The sequence below is a fragment of the Saimiri boliviensis genome, chromosome 7 (genome assembly GCF_048565385.1).
Source record: "Saimiri boliviensis isolate mSaiBol1 chromosome 7, mSaiBol1.pri, whole genome shotgun sequence".
Taxonomy (NCBI): Eukaryota; Metazoa; Chordata; class Mammalia; order Primates; family Cebidae; genus Saimiri; species Saimiri boliviensis.
In genome coordinates, this window is record NC_133455.1 from 29,720,570 (window position 1) to 29,736,269 (window position 15,700).

Consider the following 15,700-nt stretch of genomic DNA (forward strand, 5'->3'; position numbering starts at 1 on the left):
CCAACTACTGATTGGGTGACAGTGCGGTGGGAGAGTTATGGGGGAATTCAAACATCAGCTGGCATGTTGAATTACATGATCTTTAAGATGTATTCTGGGCTCAGATTCTGAGATTCTCCTTACAGTGTCACTTAGGAATGTAATTTCCTGAACATGAAATGTCTCAGGAAGTAAGTTCCACGTCTGGGACTCATTTGCAATTAGACATTCAAGACTCTAAATAACATTCGGGTTAATTAACTTTTGCCTGGTTTCATGAAACACATTTAGTACTTCTGACCATCTTAGTATATTGTGCTCCATATAAGATTGTTAGTAGACTTGTGAAAATTATAAAATTTGGAAAATAAGAATCACTATGAAAATACTTAATACATTATTTTAAAGTAAAGGAACTGCTAGATGCATGACACGATATCATAATTATGTTTTGGTAGGGAAGAAATCTCATTTATCTGCATACCCCTCTAAAACAAGGTCTATAAAAAAGTTGACAATTTCAGATAATTCTAGAATATGAGATTTGAGAAGTGCACATCTGTCCATTTTTGACGACAATGGATGTTAAATAGATTTTCAAGTTTTTTTTTTATGGGTATCAAAGTGATGTTCTTATTGAAACTTAAAAGCCATAGTGAGCACCCCTTGTCTCCTATCCTCCCCCTTGCAGCGTTGTAAATCTAACTTCTGCCCGTCCTATTGTTCAGAAAAAAGCAGCCATATTGTGCTGATTGCTATTAAATTAAAGCAGAAAGGGAGAGACACAAATGTGGAAGCCCATCGTACCAGCAGGGATACCACAATCTTTTATTTTGCATTTTGGGAGGGTCAGAAAGTCATGACAGGCATCTGACCTCTGATAACCTCTTTGATGCTTCTGTGTGCAGTTTTTGGGGGAAGAACTTAATTAAATACAATTGAATTTCCCTGCTAACATTGCCACTGAAAGGACTCCTTTTAGATGGCTCAGTGTTTGCTGGTGAGGAACAAACAAAGATGCTTCTTTTGTTCCTCAAAGAAAAGTTAGCATATGTTAGTTAAGGATTTGTGATTTCTTTTGACTAGACTGGCGGGTTCCTAAAAATTCAATGAGTCTTCTGAAATGGTAACCATGAAAAAACATGAAATATGTGATTAACTAAAACCCTAACTCTCTTTATTCATGGTAGTTATTACTAAGGTTAATCTTTTAAAGAGTTTACTATGTTAATCTATACTTAAAAATTATGATCACTGATATGTAATGAAATTGCTGATGTTTGGATACATCAAATATAACTTATTCATCTCCTGATTTTTTAGCTACCGCAGGACCGGAAGAGTTACCAGCAGATGTGCTTTTGTGTTTTTAGCTAGGAAACAGCTAAAACAGGAGTTGACAAAAAAATATACAGTTTTTGGTTTTGATCAATTTGTTGAAACTTTAAGAAGCTTGTCTACAAGCTATACTTTAATAAAATGCAATAATCTATGTAGTCAATAGGTTAAAAAAATCCATTTTCCCATTGTTACTCTTGGGCTTCTGAAGTCAGTGGCTGACAATGACAAATTGAGGAATCAGTTTTATAATCATATACAAATAAGTTATTTTATTCAAATTTGAGACTTAGTATTTATTGAGAGATGAGTCAGGTTTATGTCTTCTTAGATTCAAAGAAACTTTTCTTCCTAGATGATTTTGTTTTCCTTGAAGAGAAGATTAGAATTAGGAGCTGATGATTTTGAATTTAAAGTTGACTATTGTCTATGTTAAGCCTACTTCCTCACCTCCACACCCCCTTCCTCTATTTCTAAACTTTCCCAAATCTCTGTAACTGTTTAGGGGGAGAAAAAGCCAACACTTGACACTGCTGTCCTGTCTGGCTGCTGTCCCATCTCTTGTTTCCCATTCATGGTTAAATTCCTAAAAACGGTGTGTGCTACACCCTCAGCCTGTATTTCCATGTCACTCTCCAGAATCTAGTTTCTATGTTCACTAAATACTATGTACTCCAGGGGAAAGTGACCACAATCAGGGCCACCATGTTAAGTTAGGATGTTATGCCTTACACAAGACTCCAAGCCAAGGGGATGGGAAGAGGCTAAAATTTTGGTGCATTTAATGGCCAAACTAAGTCCTGCCATGGGGGTTTATCTGCCAAGAGGGGGCTGCCATTATTACTATGATGATGATGTTGATGATGATTTTGTTCTTTCCCTGAAGGTTCCATAGGGCTAGCTGTGGTTTTGTTAACAATTCCCTTAGTGCAGTCTCAGCATTTATTGTCTGATCTTATTTTTCAAAATCGACCTTTTAAGAGCATGTGATCAAGAGTGAAACCTCAGTTGTCTAAAGGGCACAAAATTCTTTGTCAACAGGAGGTCTTCCCCAAGGCTGTTAAAATCTTAAATTACCATGGGATTGGGATAAATTGTAGTTGACCTTCGAACAGCATGAGGGTTGGGGTGCAGTCACCCTCTGCAATAAGAAATCTATGCATAACATTTGACTCCCCCAAACTATTAATAGCCTACTATTGACAGGAAGCGTTTCCAATAACATCACCATTAACATCACCTGGGAGCTGTTCCGGAACCAACATAATCTGGTAGCTTATTATAAAACAGGAATCTCAGTCAATTAACACACATATTTTTGTATGTTATACATTTTATATAGCAAGCTAGAGAAAGTAACGTATGTTATATGTTTTATAAAGTATGTTACATGTTTTATAAAGTAAGCTAGAGAAAAGATGTTATTAAGAAAATTATAATGAAGAGAAAATATATTTACTATTTGTTAAGTATAGGTGAACCACAATGAACGTCTTCATCCTCATTGTCTTTACATTGAGTAGACTGAGGAAGAAGAGGAGGGGTTCATTTTCTGTCTCAGGGGTGGCAAAGATGGGAGAAAAATCGCTGTATTAGTACACTTGCACAGTTCAAACCCATGTGTTAGTCAGTGGTCTACTGTATTTTTCTGTGAACTTAAAATACTAGTTGAGGGAAAAAAAATGAAGATTAGAATCATTATGTAAAAATGCAATGCCAATCTCTTTTTTTTATCACTTGCTGCCTCATCCCCTCCCCCTCTGCAGTCATCCTGATGGGAGACACCTGAACACTGTAAAGAGTCTGCAGACTTTATAACTAGCAAGGCTTACCTTGGAATTGCAACTCCACGACTTACTCAGTGATATTGCCTCGGCAGTCACTGAGTTCTCTGGGCTTCAGAGTTTTCATCTACAAAATAAGGATAAAAATAGTTGGCTCTCAGTAGTCCTTTGGTGGAGGATTAAGGGAGTTATTACAGGGCACATCTACTGTTTGACCTGGAAGCAGCTCATAGTGGAGTCAGAATGTTCTCTCAGTCTACACTTTCCCCATGATGACCCTCTCTCTGTTAACATTACTTTTACTTCTTCTTTTTCAACTGGATTTTTTTTCCTCTTTCTTCAACATTTGGCTCTTCCAAGAAGTGTTTCCTGATTCTTCACATTTATCTAAATCTTCTCCTTAGGTCTGGGAGAGGAGCTCTCCTGGTACGTTAGTCATCCATTTTCACAGCCTTTATCCTGCTGTGCTGTAATTGCACCAGGGGAGCGTTATGGAGATGATGCTTCATTTACTTTTGTATGCTTGGTGCCAAACATAGTACATGGCAAACCAATAGCTATTTGATAAGCTGAATTGTCTTGATCTCAACATCTGGACAAGTGGAGAGAAAAGCATTGGCAAAGCCATGGCAGCTGGGAAACATAGATGATTAGAAGCAGTGGTGACCAGACCCCCTTCCTTGTATACTTCATCTTTAATGGCTCTTTCTCTATTGTTTAATTTCTGATCATTACTCCATCCAGGTCTCTTCTTGGAGAAGAACTGATCTATTTCCAGGGCTTCAGTTATGTCTGGTCCTGACCATATATCCTCTCGAAAGCAGCTGTCTACTTTCTACTGATCAGTAGATCAGCATCACCTGGGAGCTGTTCCGGAAACAACATAATCTGGTAGCTTATCATAAAACAAGAATCTCAGGCCCTCCTCTAGATCTCCTGAATTAGATCTGCATTTTAAGTACTCCTAAGGTGATTTTGATGTACAATAAAATGTAAGAAGCCCTGGATTAGTAGTAGATGCCTTCAAGAATAGTGTATTCCCTGAGTTTATTGATATTTAAATGCCTTTGCTTGTGAAGTCTCAGGGAAAGGCATTGGGTCTGTTGTAAAGATAATAAAATAGTACACTGGTATATTGATGAGATCTTGGCCAAAATCAGGCAGTAATTTTCTAACCAAGTAAACTGCAAATGAAATAATCCACATTAGATTAGAACTAAGTAGACAACCTAAATATTTAAAAAGGGTTCAAATAAGTGAGAAATAAGTTTTTCATCTTAATGTCTTGATCCTCTGCTTGGATAGAAAATGAATTTTTTAAAAGAGAGACCAATCCTTTAGAAAGAAATGCACTACCCCACATCAAGGCAAACAGGTTTTTTATTTGGTAGCAGTTTAATGACCAAAGCAAGGATTTCAAAAGCTATCTCCTGGTTTCTGTTCCAACCTCAGAGGCAAAGCAAGTATTTGTTTTCAGCATAGTTGACACCCAAGCTCTTCGCAAATGTTTCCACAAAGCCAGCTGCCCTTTGTAGATCCCCCTGGGAACTTTTCTTTTGGTTACTAACCCTCAAGAGCCTACAACTCCCTATTTGTGAAGGTATTTGTCAGATGGAAAGAGGTCATGAATCTTCAGATCTTTTTGAGGAGCGTGATCAAGACTCCAGTTTGAAAAACTTGAACCCTTTGCTCAGACCTTTGGGCTCATCTGAAAGCTCTCTTCTCCAGCCTTATGACCCCATTGGAACCTGCACCTCCACACGTGCAGATACACAAAAATAGTACGTCTGTAGCATTTCTTGGGTAGTATATCGTAGGGTTGAAAATCCTGAGAAAATTCATTCCTTATCTGAAAGGTTCATTGGCTTTTAAATGCATTTTTATACTAACATTTCTGTTGATGAATCTTGTGGATGCATGGAATTTTATGTTTATTTCTTTTGCTTTACCACCAGTTCAGTAATGGTTTCTCCCTGGGTCTCACCTTTATATCTTCTATAGTACCTTATTCACTTCTCCTTTTTAAATAACAGAGTCCTGGAGTGTGTTTAATGACTGACCTCTAATGCCATGTGCTGGGTCGAATAAAAGGCTGTGGTCAAACACTCATCTGGAGAATCATGTTACAAAATCGTCAGTGACAAAGACCTGCTACTGAGATATTGTGGCCTTCCAAGGACCTGATGGTGGATTCGGTTTTTACTCCTCACGTACCTATTAGGTGGTTCAAGTGTATAGATGCGTGTGTGTGCACTTGCGTGAGTGTGCATGCCTGTGAGCATGAACAGAACAAAAACCTGAACTCTCCAGCACATGCCACCTGTTTTCACATCATTGTTGTTACAAAAGGCTTTTTTTTTCTCTTTTAATTAGCTGAGCTGTCCTATTTTTTTGTAACTTGCCTCTTCTCTAACATATGGGCTGTAACCATATTTCTTTTCATTAGACCTGAGCCTTGTTTTTCATTTATACCATACTTTTGCCTTTCTCTTTCATTTGGAAAGAAAGGGAGGCTTTTCTATTATTTTAGAGCAAAGCACCTCTGGTTTATGTGGCGACTCTTGTGGCTTTCTAAATGCACTTGATTTAGCTTTCAATGTGTAATTACTGCCAAACAAGTTAATTGCTTTATAAGTGTCCAAAATTCCCTGGTTTAATTTTGCTTTCATTTACCAACCTTCATTATACATCCACTGTTCAACATAAACACAAATGATTGTTAATGAATGCCTAATGCCATATTCATTAGAAAATCAGGTTAATGACTGGCAATGAATATCTCAGCTACTTTATTCTTTCAAGCTTTTTATTTATTTATTTTTGCCTTGTTGATTACAATAGCTTTTTTGTTTACCAAGAAATTCTACCTGTCCTGCTAGTCTGTTTCTTTCTGGACTCCTAGTCTTGCTTAAAAGTTCAAGGTTTCTAAGTTACTTACATTCCCTAATTGTTCTTTCTTCCTGCAGATACCGCCAATATATGCAGCCATTTGTACATAAATTATACCTCAATAATGCTTTATAAAAAATTTAAAAACCAAAACAATCATAATGCACATGATTTCCTTGGGCTATTGGCTACCATAAAGTCTTGTTCTTCGGAGAACAGAAATATCAGAACTGTTTGGTATAGATGGTCAGGTGGTACACAAACAACCCCAAGAGGTATTGTTTTGGCATCCCAGTCTCTGTGAATGATGCCACTCTGCTATGCCATCCACAACTTGAATAGCTTTTAGGAGTGGCACTAAGAAATCTCCACTAAAATAAAAAAAAAGTATCAGAGCAGAATGGTTTGGGACAGCATTCAGTGCGTGGTACTAACTGCCCTGGGCAAAGGTTGCCTAATTGGAAGATAACCAGATGTGTGAATGTACATGGTTTGAGTGAGTGCCAGGAAGTCCATGGAGGAGAACTGAGATGCATATTATGGGGATGGGCCTGATTTTCCCACTGGTGATTCTTGCTTTGTAAATGAAGTTTCTTCCCCTCCCTGCACACATGGGGTTGCTTTTCCAATCAAACCAGGCAGCTGAGGTTTGAAGGTTGTGCATGTGTGCCTATAACCCAACAGAGGACGATGGGTAGAATACAAAATCCAGATTCTAAAATTTGACCCCTGGCTTGTCACTACATGGTTGTGTGATCTCCAGCAGTTTCCTCATCTATCAAGTGCAAATGTTGCCAATTTAGAATTTCTTCAGGTTTTGTACCCAGTGACTCCTTTTGGGATGAGAGGAGAGTGCCCCTGCATTCTTTAAGTGCATTGATTGGATGCTTTCCATATGCCCAACACAGAGTTGATGTCAGAGATACTAGGCAGAAGACTCATTTTCTTGACCTCATGGGAGGACATATCAGGGAGGCCCAGGCGCCCCACCTGTCCTTGACAGGCAGTATAAATGCGTCACAGTGGTAGCACTACCTAGCTTCAGTGCTTTGAAATCTGTTATGCTCCCCAATTATTTATTCCAGATTCTAGTAATTTTATCTACTTCTGCCACCTGGGAACCCCTACCACTTCTCTTGTTGCCATCTGTCAGTCATTGTACTTTGATTTCAGAGAAGCTCTTGTTTCTTCTTCCATTTTTGTCTCCATTTAGGTCCCCAGTCCATCATCTAAGTCAACATGATAGTGACTTGACTCTACCTATGTCTATACCTTCATAACATTTAGTGTTATGGGAATCTTACCTTTATTTGTGTGATTCTTTGGTTACTACCTCTTGCTTTAGAATCTAATCACCTCTGGGAAATGTAGTGGCAGATTTACCATTGTTTTTCTAACATATACATTGTTTTTCTGACATAGCCTAGTGATAGATTTTTTGGGGATCTCTCCTTCATGACACCAGCCTTAACAGATTGGTTTTAGCAAATATTGGGGAACAAAGAGTCAAAGGCCCTGAAGAGCATGACTAACTAAATAAAAAGCACCACCAAATTGAAAATCAGAAATATGAAAACAAATCCTGATATTATCTTATTAAGTCAATATATATATTGGCTGTCATGCAGATGGATAAGGTTTGACATTTTAAGTCAAATTGCGAGTATGCTTCAAATCAAATGTCTGGTTTGATATTTAAGTAAAATTGTTCTCTTCCATTGTGAGATCCCAGTGGTTACCTCTTCTGACTTCACTGAGTATATTTATTGTATGTATTGTATATATGTTTCAGTCATAGGTTTCTACAATGATAATTCTGCATGCCAAGCAACTCCAAATAAGTAACTTTCAACAATAAACGTTCATTTCTTATTTATGTTCATGGGCCTGTGGGTTGACTATGGCTGCACTGGGCTCAGCTGGGATGGGCTTCAGGCTATGAGAGGTACATCAAAGTCACATGGAAAAGGGTGTAAATGTTTAATTCTATTTCATCACAATATACCACCATATTTTCAAAATACGTTGTCTCTCTCTTTCATCATACATATCAGAGTTGAAATTTACATTTATTTGTGTGATTATTTCATTACTACCTGTGGCCCTCTCTGGACTCTTGAGGATGGGAATTATGTTTTGGGCTCACCATTGTTCCCAAAGCACCTATGACAGTGTTCTGGGCAATATTGCGTACTCAGTGAATGAACAGCCATGGGTTGAAAGAATTAACTTCTGATCTACCTAAAAACCATATCAGGAGTGAAAATGTTTCTTTTTAAGAATCACTGAAGTGATACTAAATGCCTTGTTTCTAATCTTTCAGAAATCCCCTTGCTACATTCCCATTGTGAGCAGTGCCACCCTGTGGGATAGAAGCACACCCCATGCAAAGGTGAGTCAGCGGAGTGCTATGTGCAGGGGGGCTCCATAATGCCATCCTTTTGGGTTCAGTTGCTTTACACATAAGAAGAATTGTTCCTTTGTATTTTTTGATTTTATAACTAGTAAAGGATTTTTTAAATTTAGAAAGTCTTGGATCTCTGTTTGAGAGTCATGCTACCTCCTTATTCTTTACACACATGTGTACACTAAGAAAAACCGGTATCATGCATCTGATGTCTAAGCATAGAAATCACAGTGCATTAGAGGTCTTGACAGTGCCTGTGTGTGGCCAACATACAGAAACTAGGGCAATAATTTTATCTTACCATCATGCATAGAAATTAACAGCTGAGTTCACTAGGCACAAAGTTGACCTGTTAGTAGTGCTCCTCTCTTGTGCCACCTTCTACTAATTGGTTGCTAATGCTCTTTTTCTTGGTGAGAGCCAAAGTGAATGTTTGTCCCTACAATGTGCATATGCATGGCTGTAAATGACTACGATGTGAACATGGAGATGGTCACCATGGCTGGCCAGTCCAGTTGTCATGGAGCTGTGGTAGCTTTCCAGACTCAGTCTCACTAGAGCTTTGTTTGCAAAAGCAGGATTGGGATAAAAAGAACCATTCAGCCAACACTGAAATTTACATCCTGAGGGCTTTAATCACCTTCATTTCCTTCCTATTTATCATGAAGGGAATTGCAACTTCCTCTAAAAAGGACCACGCAGCCCAGCAACACTGATGAAATCGCAACATCCCAAGCACATGAGAAGATAGTTTTCTCGTCTATGGATTTCCATTTTCAAAATTTGTGAGCAAGATGGGCTTAAATTACAGCTTGCAGGAAAGTAGCTTATGGTGGCTGGAAATACAACTCAAGAGTAGCAATCAAAGATGTAGAAAATAACATTTTAAGATTGATGAAAAAGGCCAATAGTAGAAAAGATGAAAAACATGACCTAGCTGAAAAACGTGACCTGGTTTTCTTACTGTTCTTACTTTGCCCTAAGCAGAGGAATATATCTAAGTAAGGCACTTGCAATATGCTGTTTCATTATATGTTCATTTGGACTTCAAGGATCTGTGTAGCTGAGGGATTCCATAACTCCCAGAATGAACTGTGTTGGAAAGGAAACAGGACCAGCCAAGTCCCTTTATTGCTACAATTCTGCAACTGGTATGTCTAGGCTCTTAGAAGGCAACACTTCATGAAAGGGAACCACAGATTCATTCTCTCTTCAAGGAGTAGTGCAGGTGACAATGAGAGCTGGCATTTAGCTCATACCACAGCAAGATGATGCCTCTGTAGCTCACAGACCAGTGCCCCCTGGGTGCCTACTCCTTTCTTCTGATAGTTTAAGTTAGAACAGGGAAGTGAGTGCTGTCCTATATGGATCAGGGCTCGGCATTAGCTATATCCTCTTTCAAACTGCGTTATCTCTTCCTCTCTCTTTCTTCTCTCTCTTCCTTTCTGTGTTTTTGTGGCTTTGGAGGAATTATAGAAGTAGGACTGAAAAATTTTAAGATGTATGTCTTTAAAATACTTTAATATTATTTGTCCTCGTATATACACTGTATATTGACTGCCATACACTTTATTATATATTATACATTATATATTATGCATTGTACATCAGATATATAGCATATATATTAAACATATATTATTTATTACATACTACCATGTATATCAGATAACCTGTATTGTGTATGTGTGTGTGTCTTTGTGTGTCTCTGTGTCTGTGTGTATGTATTCCAGTATTATATCTTATATATTGTATTTAATGACCACCTTACAATAGTCAGATACTAAAAGCAACAGTAAAGAAAAAAAATCTTTCTTTTTAGGAGACTATCAATAGTGAACAACATAAATAATGGGAAATTATCAGATAAATGTCAGGTAATTCAGATAATTCCAGAAAACCACTGTACTATAAAAACTGTAAATTGGTGGTAATGAGGTTGAAGGTCACTTGGGGTGGGAGGAGGATGCTGCTTTTGCTGGGGCAGTGTGGTCAGGAAAGGTCCTTCTCCTCCCCTTCCTCCTCCTTTCTCCTCCTCCTCCTCCTCCTCCTACTTTTCCTCCTCCTCCTCTTCCTTACCTTCTTCTTCTCCTTCTTCTCCTTCTTCTTCTTCCTCTTCTTCTCCTGAGTTTGCTGGATCATATAGTAATTCCATTTGTTTTCTTTCCAACTTTCATTTTAGGTTTGGGGGTACATGTGCAGGTTTGTTGCATGAATAAATTGCATGTCATAGTTTAGTGTGCAAATTATTTCATCACCCAGGTAATAAGCATAGGACTCCAGAGGGAGTTTTTCAGTCTTCACCCTTCTCCTGCCCTCCACCCTCAAGTAGGTCTTGGTGTCTATTGTTCTCTTCTTTGTGTCCATGTGTACTCAATGTTTAGCTTCCACTGACAAGTGGGAACATGCACTATTTGGTTTTCTATTCCTGTGTTAATTCACTTAGGATAATGGCCTCTAGCTCTATCAATGTTGCTGCAAAAGATGTGATTTTGTTCTTTTTTTTATAGCTGCCTAGTGTTTGGTGTATATGTAACACATTTTCTTTATCCAGTCCACTATTGATGGGTATTTAGGTTGGTTCTTTGTCTTTGCTATAGTGAATAGTGTTGCAATGAACATACGTGTGCATGTGAGGGAGGATGATATTTGAACTATGAGAAAGAGGCAACCAGGTAAAGTTCTGGTCGGCAGAAAGTTTGTGGAGACAGATTGCTCTAAGCAGGAACACCAGGCAGTCTGAGGCAGGCTGAACCCAGCATGATTAAGAGCAGGAGAATGTCAATGTAGCTGAAAGTGTAGAGCAAAGGAGTGGCTGGAGGAATTGGCAGGTATCTGATTACATGGGGCCTGGTGGCCAGTGAAAGGAGTTTTGTCTTTTCTTCTGGCTTTCAAGCAGAAGCCATAATCAAAGTTCATTTTAAGCCAGATGTGGAATCATCTGATTTGCATTTAAGAGGTTCAGTGGCTCCTGTATTCAGGATAAATTTTCTGGAAGAAAGAGATTTTGAGTCCTATAGGAAGTATTAGGATATTCCAGTGAGGCAGTGGTAGTTAGGAATAGGTTCGACTTTAGAAAGATTTTGGGGGCAGAGCTGATAGGATATTGTAATGGCTAGGATGTGGGATATGAAGAAAAGAGGAATCAAGAAAGACTTCTAGGTTTGTGGCTCCAAAAACCTGGAGTGGAAGGAGGTGGAAGTAGTGGGGATTTTGAGAATAGATTTTTGGTGGAGATCATCAGTAGTCGTGCTTGGAGAATATTTTGAGTTTGAGGTGCTTAGTACTTCATATCTCATTTGTCAAAACTTAGTCTTGAGGTCAGACTTAGCTGCAAGAGAGGCTGGGAAATATGGTCTATTAACTGGGCACATTGCTGCCTCAAACTTAGGGTTTTGTTACAAAGGATGAGGAGAGAATGGACATTGGGTAGCTGAATAGCATCATCAACCACAGAAATCAATAATAATATTACCCCAAATACTTTGTAAGTATACATATATATGTATTTTTTTTTTGAGACAGGGTCTTGCTCTGTTGCTTGGTTCAGAGGGTCGTGGCATGATCATGGCTTACTGCAGCCTCAACATCCCAGGATCAGGTGTTTGCCTCAGCCTCCTGAGTGCAGGGACCACAGGTGCACACCACCATGCTCAGCTAATTTTTAAAAATTATTAATAGAGACAGGGTACTCCTGTGTTGCCCAAGCTGGTCTTGAACTGCTGGGCTCAAGTGATCCTCTCGTTTTGGCCACCCAAAGTGTGTGGATTGCAGGCATGAGTCACTGCGCTAGGGCTAGAAATAATTTGATTATTACTTCAAAGAAGAAAAATGATGAACAGGAGAAAATGCTTAGAATTAAATGATAATATTACTAAAAAAGTGAGATGCAGCTGAAGTGGTTCTTAGGGGTGAATTTTAATATTACTAAAAAAGTGAGATGCAGCTGAAGTGGTTCTTAGGGGTGAATTTATACCTTAAATTTTATGTTAGAGAGAAACGAAGGTTGGGGACTAAAGAACTAAGTTTTTAACTTAAGGGCTAGTTATTCAAACTAAGAAATAAATCCAAAGAAAGCAAAAAGAAGGAACCAATAAAGAGAAGAAAACACCAAAATAGAAAACAAAAATACAATTAGAGATAAATAACAGAGCCAAAAGTTTGTTATACAAAGGAGTGAATAAAATAGGCAAACCTAATAAGACTGATTAAGGGAAAAAAAGGGAGTACAACATTATGACTGAAAAAGGAAATACGAGTACAGACACTGTGGAGATTTAGAAAATCGAGTCAATACTATGAATAACTTACATTGTGTTAATAAGAAAACTGAACCAATGATTTTCTTTTTTTCTTTTTCTTTTTCTTTTTCTTTTTTTTTTTTGAGGCAGAGTCTTGCTCTGTTACCCAGGCTGGAGTGCAATGGCATGATCATGGCTCACTGAAACCTCTGCCTTCTGGGTTCCAGCAATTCTCCTGCTTCAGCCTCTCGAGTAGCTGGGATTACAGGTGCCTGCCACCATGCCCGGCTAATTTTTTGTATTTTTTCTTTTGGTAGAGATGAGGTTTCACTATGTTGGCCAGGCTGGTCTTGAACTCCTGACCTCCTGATTTGACTGCCTTGGCCTCCTAAAATCCTGGGATTATAGGTATGAGCCACTGCACCCAGCCCAAACCAATGATTTTCTACTACTTAACTCTCAAAACATAGCACTTCTGTAACTGGATGTGTGTGAGATTTTTCCCCCATCAGCCAGTTTTCAAAAAACCAGCTGGATATCCTACACTTCAGTTCAACTCTAACACTGACCAGAGTTTGCGTAGACCTTCCTACAGGTTAAGGGTACAGTCCCACAGGACTGTGCAGGTTAAGGGAATAGTACTACAAGGCTGGCCCAACTTCAGGTGCCAATTACAAGTCTCAGATTGTCATCTGTAGTTCTGATCAATGGCTATAAATTAGGGTTCCCACAATCTCCTATTTGGGGTTGATTATTTGCTAGAATGGCTTACAGAATGCAGGAAAACATGTACTTTTATCTACTGGTTTACTATGTAATAAAGGATGTGATAAAATATGTAGATAAATAGCCAGATGAAGAGATACGAAGGGCAAGGTATGGAGGAAGGGGTGTGGAGCTTCCATGACTGCTCTGAGCACACCATTCTCCCAGAAATTCCATGAGTTCTGCAATCCAGAAACTTCCTGAACCCCATCACTCAGGGATTTTTATGTAGGCTTCATTACACAGGCATGATTGATTATTAACTCAGTCTCCAGTCCCTTTTTCCTCCTGGAGTATAGGGGCATGGGGAGCTAAAAGTTCCAAGCTTCCAATCATGGCTTGGTCTTTCTGGTGTCCAGCCCCCATCTAGAAGCCTTCCAAGAGTCTTCTCATTAGGACAAAAGACACTTCTATCACCCAGGAAAGTCCAAGGGATTAACTAGAAGCTCTCTGTCAGGAACCAGGGGCAGGTACCTAACATATTTCTTATTATGTGATATCACAGTATCACATATGTCAACAAAATAGAAACACTCTTAAGTCAGTATTCAGAAATTTCCTTTGTTCCTGTAACAGCATGCCAAGAGGATTTTGTGAGTTTTCTTAAAACTTCAAATGTTAGATAATTCTTACATTAAAAAAGAGAAAAACCCACATAATTAATTTTCTGAGGTTAATAAAACCTCAGAAAATGAAATAGGACAAACTATGAATCAATCTAATTTATGATAAATATTAAATGAAGTACTAGCAAAATTAAATCCATCAGTACATACAATAAAATACGTTATAATTATGCAGGGTTAATTCTAGGGATGCATTAATAGTTTAACATCAGAAAATCAGTTCATTAAATTATTTGTTAATAGATTAAGGGAATAAAATAATATAATTATTCAGTTGGACACAGACTTCAACATTAGTTCATGGGAGAAAAAATAATTTAGAAAACTAGGAATAGATGGGAACTTTCTTAACCTGATAAAACATCTATAAAAATCTTATAGAAAAGAATATAGGCTGATGCTATGGCTCACACCTGTAATCCTAGCACTTTGGGAAGCAGAGGTGGGTGGATTGCCCGAGTTCAGTAGTTTGAGAACTGCCTGGGCAACATGGCAAAACCCCATCTCTACTAAAAATACAAAAAATCAGCCGGGTTGGTAGTGCACACCTGTAATCCCAGTTACTGTGGAAGCAGAGGCACGAGAATTGCTTCAACCCGGGAGGTGGAGGTTGCAGTGAGAGCCAAGATAGCGCCATTGCACTCTAGCCTGAGTGACAGAGTAAGACTCTGTCACAAACAAACAAAACATAGACTTAATAGCGAGGCTTTAGAAACATTTTCCTTAAAATAAAGAAAAACACCAATGACTACTATTTTTGTGCCTATTAAAAAATGTCCTGGGGGTTCAAAGCAATAAAATATAGGGAAAAATGTATAAGAATTGGGGGGAAAAGATAATATTGATTATCTGCCTGGAAATTCTAAAGTTACCTCCAAATTATTAACATTTACAAATTATTACGACCCAAACTATAAATTACTTTGAAATAAATTTTAAAAAATTATAAAACATATAAATTTTTTTATTTGTAAAAAAAAGTACAAAACATTATTTTAGGATGTAAAAGAGGGTGCCCAAATAAATGAAGAGATAGTATGCATATGAATGAGAAGTCCATTGCAGTATTTTTGGTGAAGTTAAAAGTAGACCCATTCTATAAGTTAAATGAAAGATCAACTTATGATCTTTCAGTTATAAAGAAGAATAAAATATGGGAAGTTCTTTTACCAGATACGAAGACTTTTTTAAAGCCATAGTCACTAAACAGCATGCTATTTGCTCAAGGGTAGGCCCATGGAACTGAATAGAATACATAAATCTGATACACAAAAGAAAGGATATTAGATACTGATGGGAAAAGGAAGGACTATTCAATAAATGAGGTGGGGATAACTGGCTATCCCTACATTAAAAAAAAGGTAATATTATATATCTATTCACACTAAATAGAAAAGTAAACTTTAGGCAGGTTTAAGAAAACAGTAACTTTCAGAGAAAATGCAGAATATATTTTATGACGTGAGGGGTATAAAAGGGTTTCCTAAGGGATAAAAATAATAATCTTTAAAGATATATTCTTAAATTTTACTACATTAATTTGCCAAGCCTTATTAAAAAATAAAAGACAAGTTACAAGTTAACAACAAATGTTTGGAGAGCAAATACTAATAAGGAATTTATATCTAGAATTTACACAGAATTCCTACCAATTGCTAAGGAAAAGATAGT

General features: G+C 37.9%; 1 protein-coding gene across 3 annotated transcripts in view; it reads left to right on the plus strand.

Annotated features, from left to right (window-relative positions):
- The window catches only part of C7H12orf42 (chromosome 7 C12orf42 homolog), a 179,331-nt gene that overhangs the window by 79,662 nt on the left and 83,969 nt on the right, over window positions 1-15,700 (plus strand). For all 3 annotated transcript variants that reach the window (XM_010340230.3, XM_074402321.1, XM_074402320.1), the window contains one exon: window positions 8,314-8,382. In XM_010340230.3, coding sequence (XP_010338532.2) covers window positions 8,314-8,382 — 69 coding nt within the window. The remainder of the gene's footprint in view (window positions 1-8,313; window positions 8,383-15,700) is intronic.